Source organism: Rhincodon typus, chromosome 22, assembly GCF_021869965.1.
Source record: "Rhincodon typus isolate 14 chromosome 22, sRhiTyp1.1, whole genome shotgun sequence".
Lineage (NCBI taxonomy): Eukaryota > Metazoa > Chordata > Chondrichthyes > Orectolobiformes > Rhincodontidae > Rhincodon > Rhincodon typus.
Window position 1 is genome coordinate 35,316,284 of NC_063353.1, and position 8,704 is coordinate 35,324,987.

At 38.5% G+C, this 8,704-nt stretch overlaps 1 protein-coding gene across 1 annotated transcript in view; it reads left to right on the forward strand.

Moving 5' to 3' along the window:
- Window positions 1-285: 285 nt before the first annotated feature.
- The window catches only part of LOC109916488 (immunoglobulin kappa light chain-like), a 12,005-nt gene continuing 3,586 nt past the window's right edge, over window positions 286-8,704 (forward strand). The window contains exons 1-4 of the mRNA XM_020516206.2: window positions 286-506; window positions 1,529-1,879; window positions 4,536-4,850; window positions 5,597-5,701. Coding sequence (XP_020371795.1) covers window positions 452-506; window positions 1,529-1,879; window positions 4,536-4,850; window positions 5,597-5,701 — 826 coding nt within the window. The 5' untranslated portion in view covers window positions 286-451. The remainder of the gene's footprint in view (window positions 507-1,528; window positions 1,880-4,535; window positions 4,851-5,596; window positions 5,702-8,704) is intronic.

Consider the following 8,704-nt stretch of genomic DNA (forward strand, 5'->3'; position numbering starts at 1 on the left):
GCATGAAATATGTTAAATTATTATATTTATATTTAACAAGCTTCACAGAAAAATGTGGCTATTAATTATGCAGTTTCCTCAAAAAATGTTGCTTCAGTTTAGCTACACTAAAATTTTTAGAAGGCTCAATTTCTGCATAGTAATGATTAAAATCCAAGTCAAATTGATCTAGTGTTTAATTACAACATATAAATCTCATTAAAAGAACTCTTCCGGCAGTCATAGCTGCCTATAAACCAGTGATCTAGCAGTACAGGATTTGCACCCACAATGCCCTGCCAACTACTGTTTTGTCCATGTGCCTTCACCCATTGTTCCACATCCTTCGTATACTATAGCTAGTAGGCTACTTCATGCTATTCAAGAAATAGACTGAACTGGATTAGCGTTATTAAGGTTTTCACGTGATGCAGTCGGTTTGGCTGGTGATCTCTGACTAGTAACTTCATCTATGTGCGACATGATAATTTTCTACACTTTCCTGCAACTGCTATTACCATTTACAGGTACTTATTTAACTGAAGTGCTAGTTGAAATTGGATAGGCGTTAAATTTGAAGTTAGAGTTGTAGATAACTATAAAAGTGTGACATTTATAGCGAATGGTAATATTGCCAGTAATGATCTGAGTCAATTGTCTATAATTTAATTAGGTTAATGTACATGACATGGATATGAGTTAGATATGATTTATTTCTCAGCTGAGGTTTCAGTTATCACTGTTTTTAATCTAAAATAGCATTTCAAAATCGCCTACATCAGCAGCATTTAATATATTTACATATATCCGACTTCTGTTTTTACTGATATTTAAATGAACTAGCACGCGGTTTTAATTGCCAATGTTTGATTTAATTGTGCAGCATACCAAACTGCCTTTGTGCTAATAACAATAACTAAAATCCGTGGAAAACGTATTTAAACTTTCCAAAATAAGCATTGTACCCGTCAAAAATTTGGTGATTAACCAAAACAAAACATTTGATCCACTGACGCTCATGTGCCGTTCGTAAACCCGACGTCGATGTTCTTCAATTCACTTTTCATACAGTATTGTTTTGTGTAACTAAAATGGCATAATATGCTCAGTTAGCAAGATAGTTACAGACAATAATACCTTTCATTCTATATTATGTTGCTAAATATAGTTTATTTTGTAAGCAGATCTGCTTATTGACGCACGCCGCTTACACTTTCATTACCAGTGAGGTTCTTACATTAATACGCAATCGGGAAATTTGTGACCGTCTCTGTACTTTAATGACCTCTTAACACAATGTACTAAACTTCTCTATTTTTTGTTGAACACCTGTCGGAGCATCTTCAAAATTATAGCCGAACAAGGTGAAAATATATGAAATATTTTGTATAAGAAACATAAGACACATTACTGTGAATACAGAAAGAAACGTTTTTTCTTCTATTTGAACGAAGGAATTAATTGAGTTAACCATTCCTATGACTTTAGCTCAGGCGTTTCATATATTCACATCCATTGGTAATAATGCACAAATTTAACTTTTTTCAAGATGGACAGCGAGATTTACAACAGCTTGGTCATCTTTTGGTCGAAAAGGGAGGCCTGATCTCGTTAAATTGTTTCCACTCAGTACCTGATCTACGAAGATTCGAAGCATGGTGGGTTTTCCGTAATGTTGACCAAGCACCTCCAAAGATCATTGCAAACCTATCGACCAGTGTACCCCAAGTGACTCATTATCGATATTATGCAAAGCATGACTCAGTTGAGAAAGCATTCACTTTAACGATTACTGATGTTCAAGTCAATGATACTGGACAATACTACTGTGAGATGTTTCAGGTCGCGCCTCCACCAAGCGGTAAAAGAATTGGCAAAGGAACAATGCTAAGTGTAACAGGTAACGATGCTATAATTTTATCCTTAATATGCCTTGGGATATTGGTAAAAAACTTTAGCAGCAGTGAATATGTCATAAAGATGAGACGCTTCAAGTTTGATCGCCAGTCTATGGAGTTAGCTAATTTTAGCCAGCGTGATGGTAGAATTGCTACATTTGATTCCAGGGTTTGGAAGATTCTCACCCTTAATGCATTGTAAGAATTCCAGATAGAAATCTACATTAATAACACTGATAGAAGGCAGAAGGATCCTGGTCTCCGTGGCAGAACAAACCTGTGACTTTCAGTTTCCAAGGTCGAACAAGAAGAATATTCACAGGAGCGGTGCTGGAGGGAACCTCAGGCGCTGTACATCAGCAAACGGTAAAGTATTTTCAGAAACAATGGAGAGAAAATAATAATAGGAAAAGGAGTCAAGAAAGAAACTAACAAAAATAAACAGCAACGGAACAGTCACGTCAACGATGGAAACTAGAAAACGATTGTACATTTTCGTCGCATTAATGTACTAGTTTGTCACGGGGCGGGGAGGGGAGGCAATTATTGACAAATTTTGGAATCACAATGCTGTGATACGGACAGGTATCAGCCACAAATCATAATATATAGATTAAATTTCCACCTATTCCACCCTAAAAGAGATCATACTTTTCCCAATGAGCTAACTTTAACAGAATTAATGCAAATAAAGTAATGAGAAAAATTCTGAGACAGTACTAACAAATTATCCTATTGCTAATTAAAATACATAATTTTCCTTCCATGCATAAGACATTAGAGTAATTGGAACAAAGATCTCTTCTTAGAAGTTCTCCATTCCTCAACTTGGACTAGTGAAATAAATTTGGTTATTGTAATAAGCCGTCATAGAATCATAGAGTCCCTACAGTGTGGAAGTAGGCTATTCGGCTAATCGAGTCCACACCGACCCTTCGAACAGCATCCCATCCAGTCCACTCCATCCCTGTAAATCTGCATTTCCCATGGCTACTCCACCTAACCCACACATCCCCGTACACCACGAGGAATGTAGAATGGCTAATTCACCTCAACTGCACATCTGAGTAACATTCACTTTGGTCTCAGTTTGGTAAAGACAAACATGAAATATTTATGAAATGCCCCTGCTATTTTTATTTGACAATTATATATGAGTTGATGATTCTGTCTTAGGTTTCACCTCAATCGTCTCTTTAAAGAAATATCTTAACTAATATATTTTAAAACACTTCCTTTTGACGAGTTTTTGATTCTTTGCTCGTAATTCCTCTGAGCACACGGTACACATTGTATTTACAATAATTAAATGCCATTTCCTTGATTTATTAGTGAAGCCTACCAACTTTTGAGAAAACACTGGAAAGACGAAGCAGATCAGGGACCACATCTGTCGAAGAAGTGACAAGTTAACGTTTCAAGTGTAACTCTGCACCTGCAGACTTTTGTTTGATTTTTTCAGAGTCAGTTTGGTATATCCTTGAAATAAGCTAATTTCTTTTTGCAGAACATTGAAAAAGGGGAAAACAGCAACAATTTTCCTAAGTGGTCTATTTTATCAAGATGACTTGTAAAATTTCATAATTATCCATGAAAAGAAAATATCTGCAGGGAACTGTGCACATTGTGCCTGTCACGTTCTTAACATGTGTAGTAATTCTTTGCTGAATTAAGATGAGTATTAACCAAGTATTCTTCTAAGTTCAAACAAATGCCACTCTAATAGTAAAAAGGGGAGTAGGAGAGGAGCCCCTGAACGACCCCAGTGGCATCAGCAACTTGACTTCAAATAGGCATTTACTGATGTACCAGTCGATGCCGGACGAGTCATCCATTTGACTCCGCTTCCGGCAAGATTAACCCGGCACGAATTGGAGAGCCGCCCTTTTGTGAGAATCTCCAATTTCTCCCCTGGTCCCGAATCCGTGCGTACAGGGCAGGTAAGAATCCACTTAAGTCAAACTTGTTGGGAATCCAGTGCAAGCTGACATGATTCATTTGGTGGTGGTGATATAGTTAGTGTGCTCGTGAGTGGTGCATCCCTTGCTTATTCAATTCTGGTAATAGGATGAAGGAACGTACTTTTAAATACTGATAAGAAGTGGGAGAAAATAAAACAGCAAGGTGCCGGCAGTGATTGTAGGGGCAACATAGAGTAAATGGGGCAGAGGCAAGAGAGCGTGATGGAAATGAGAGCGGTTGAGCAAATGGAAAATTGAGCAAATCGCATCCGATGCTAGAATGGGATTTAGGCTGAAAAATGTCTGAAAATATTAACAGATAATGGTAGGTCTAACAGATCTAAAACAGCAAAGTAGATGGGATAGGGGTGCGATGGTGAGAATGGAGTTGATGGACCAAGAGGAAGGTCAAATCAGGAAGAAGGAAAAGATTTAATGTAAAAAGTCAAAGTGCAATTACCAGACTGATGAAAAACTAAAATTGAGATTGAGTGAAAATGGAAATACGTAAATATTTGGCACCATTTAAAAAGTGATTTATTACTAAAAACATTCCTTCTTTATGTTTAGATATCTGTTCAAAATCACATCAGGTTGTTTTAATAGCTTTGAAGTCTGGATGGTTCAGTTGCACATTGAGCTGGCATTAATCTGATTCTATTATTAACCAATCCTCTGCCCTCCTTTTCATAACTAGCTCCTCCTTCTCTTTGGCTATTTGCATCTTCTAAAGAAACATCTTCTTCACCTTCAGCTACAATCAACTGTTCAGCACACAATTTTTATCCAGACACTATTACAATGATGTTCCAAACAACCTGTCTCATCAACCAGCTCACCAACGAAATCCAGACATCTAACCCTGATGGAACGTACAACCACATGGCCATTGTTAACATCTCCACTGAAAACTGCAATAACTCAAATGAATTCACTTGTATAATTCAGCATCCTGCTTCACAATTCAAGATAAACCGTACCATCCTCATTCATGTACACCCAAGAGGTGAAGGTAAGATGTAACATTATCAAACTCTTCAGAATATGTATTTGCAACATTTTTCTTTTAATATATAGTGGAAATACTGCTTCATTTGCAGTGGGTGAATTAGATGATGCATAGTGTTGGGGCTAGAATATTACCAAGGATAGAGAATTGGCTAACTATTGGAAGACAGAATAAAGGAGTGGTTTTAAGAGGGGAACTTGTAACTAGTGCAGTGCCAAAGGAATCAGTGCTGGGGCTGAAAAGCCTCTGCGTTTCTTCATCATATATACACGTATAAGGTAAAGGTAAAGTTGCCATAATGCTACTAGATCATAGGGCTGTTCTCTCATGAGAGAGAGAGAGATAATTGATGGTGGTTTACCCTGAGGGTCACCATACTTCAAGCAAGGTGAGAGGTTGAGGAGAAGAGTCCTTCATAAAAATCCTGACTGGACCAGGAATTGAATCAATGCTGTTGGTGTTACTCTGCATCCCAAATCAGCTGTCCAGTCAACTGATCCAACCAACCCCCTCCTGTTTTCAGACAGACTCATTCCTGAAGAAGGGTCTCTGGACTCAAAATGTTAACTCTGTTTTCTCTCCATGGATGCTGCCAGACCTGCTGAGTTTCCCCAGCAATTTGTGTCTTGTTTGTTTCAGACTTGCAGCATCTACAGTTCTTTTTTTGATCTAAATGTATTCAATTTGAATTTTAGCAGGTTGTCTGCATAATTCATGCACATTGTGAGTCTACAATCCATATTTTGCAGATCGTAATGGACATCTTTGGATGCTGTCATTCATTTTACTTTCCATTTGTGGTGGAATAGCATGTAGTATTCTTCTTGTGCTTTGTCTCATAAAATACATACATGGTAAGCGGCTGTCCAGCAAACAATATAGTTTATTCCATGAGGAATGTAATCTGTTATCAAACTCTGATAATGCAATCACAATTCTTACACCTCCTTCCTCTGGAACCAGCTATCTACCAACATCCCATTAGTCTTATTTTTATTCAATCATTTAACTGGTGATATAAAATATTATCTTAATTATCAATAAAATGCTTGAAGTTTTACATTTCCCTGGCTAGGTGTACCTCTCTTTTTTTGTACAAAATATCTGTCTACAATTACCTTATGCATTCCTTTTACTTGTTCGAAGTCCTGGATTGTGCCAGTTCCTCAATTGCCTTTCTTCTGAAAGAACAGATTTTCTATAGACTGTCTTCATAAATTAAGCTTATATTTGAATCTGGTTTTGATTCCACCCTTCTGAATCCAAGCACTGTCTCTAAATACACTCATAAATGATGTCTCATTGCTTGGGTACAATGTTCATTCATTAGTCACTTATTTAGGAATGTAGTTACCTAGTATACTTTTTAAAGATCTTTATGTTATATTCCATTTTAAATATTTATCAGAGAGCGATCAGGAGATAAAATTAACTTCCCCAGTCAAAAAAAACTGCTAATGAGTTACTTTCATTTTGATCAATAATAGCCAACGTACAACAACAGCCATTGTCATCATCTGACATTTCTCTGAATGTTTAACTCTAAATAGTTAAAAAGAAAACACTGACTTCAATTCTAGTTATGATTTATACTTGATGTGAAAGGAATACACATATATCATGTTAATTTCACATGATATAAAGAGAGTCTATGCCAGTTGTGCTAAACACCAATGCATCAAGCTTTAAAATGATATAATTTAATAATATCTGATCATGAGCATTAAGCTCTCATCTGTGATTCTACTTTGGGCCTGGAGGCAACAAAACCAAATTACAATGTGTCCATAAGCAGCACACTATTTTGTTTTTTAAAAAAAATCCTTTAAACTTGGTTATCATGACCATTGTAACAATATTTAAATAATACTAACAGTTATCAATTTTAATCCAGATAAGTATCTTGAATTAGCAACCCTTTGCACAGTGGTGTTGCTGAACTCCCTGAATTAGATGTAAGTTCAGTTCAACACTTCTGCTTGTGGTTTAGGAGCTTCCTGCATGGGAAGGTCATGAGCGCAGCAAAGTTGACAGGCTTGTTACACAACTTGGTTAAGATTTTGGTTCTACCCAGAAGTGCAATCACACCAATTGAGCATCCTTCCGCCACCAAAATCACTGTGACTGGTTTTTTGCTTTTCTTTAAACTAGCAACCACCACCAGTAAAAACATCCACCTATCCAACTGAGTATTTACAAGCAAAACCCATTATGGGCAACACAAACCATCAAATGAGAGAGGCGGGGTGGGGGGTAGGAAGAACAGGAAGGGACTAAATTAAAATGGAGTTGGAGGGGGAGAAAAAGCACTGTATCCCTTGCAGTGCCCACCTCTCTCCAAAGGCATCAGCAGCATGGATGGACCCCATGTGCTCCTTCTCCAATGACACCCGGGCACAAATCTAACCGTGGAAGAGGAGCAGGCAGTTGACAGAGATGCTCCCCAACATAGCCTGCTGCCTATTATAGCCAGCCTGGCCAGGCCCAGGAACAGACCCACAAGGAAGTCGTCTGATCTTCCCACACTCCTCCGCACCAGATGCCCAAAGATCAGGAGTGTAGGGCTGAAGTGCAATCAAAATGAAAAGATTGTACAAATAGCCTACAACCAACAAAAACATTGTCCACAGACTCCATAGTGCCGCAAAATAAACAGTTAGGCCGTGAACTGTCTCAATTTGTGGTGATATGGGACTGCTGTGTGCAATACCCTCTAGGTCCCTGATGGAAAGTGGGAGGATTCCCATGTAGAGAGTTCTCGACTGGGGATCCCAGTCACCTGGTACCAAATAAGCATGCCAGGTGTCTATGAGGCTCACGTAGGAGTTGAGGTGGACAGTGTACAACAGCAGCCTTTACAAAAACATGCACCTTCGCAAAGTGGAAAGGCATGCAAATTGTACTTAAGAGGCAGCTCAGATTGTGAGGGTGGTGCAGGACGCACTGCAGTTGTACAATCTACCCGTTTCAATGATCCAGTTGCTTGTGTAATGAGGGACTTTCTGGCTGGTCAGTAAGTAAACCAGTGAAACAGGACCCAAAAGTCAACTTTTTTTAATAAGTCACTTTTTCTTTAATTTCAGTTAGTTTCACAAGCACCACAAATCACCAACACTCCTTTTCCATTCGTTGATAATAACAATCTGCTGACCTAGAGAGGCATTAACTGTGTTTTCTTAACTAAACATTTTAACCGAACTGTTTCGACATTAAGATGCACCTTTGGGGCAGATGGGAATTAAACCTGTACCTTCTGGCCAAGAGGGAGGGACACTACCTTTGTGCCACAAGACTGACCCCACCCCCAATTTGTTAAAAATTAATTTAGTTTTCTAATCAACTTGTTCAGAGATGTTATTACACACCTCTGGAGCAAGTAGGACTTGAACCTGGGTCCCCAGTCCAGGGGTAGTGACACTACCCCTGCACTGCAAGACCTACCCATCCACCTTCTTTTCCTTTCTCAATTATTTCTTTCTTGTTTTTTAAAAAAACCCCACACTACCGCTGCACCCAATAGTGCCTAGCACTAATGTTTATATTTTACCCTAAATCATCTGTGGCTGTGTATAGTTCTTTTTCCCAGTGACACAGTAAGAAGACACCGTTGTGTATATATACTTTATTCATTTTTTCCACCAGGAAAACACCCATGTGGCCAATTGAATATTAACAAGCAAAGCCTGTTGAAGTCAATGCTGACATTAAAATGTGAAGGGGGTAGTGTTAGGGAGAGAAGGGGACTAAATCAAAATGGAGATAACAAGGTGTAGAGCTGGATGAACACAGCAGGCCAAGCAGCATCAGAGGAGCAGGAAGGCTGATGTTTTGGGCCTAGACCCTTCTTCAGAAATGGG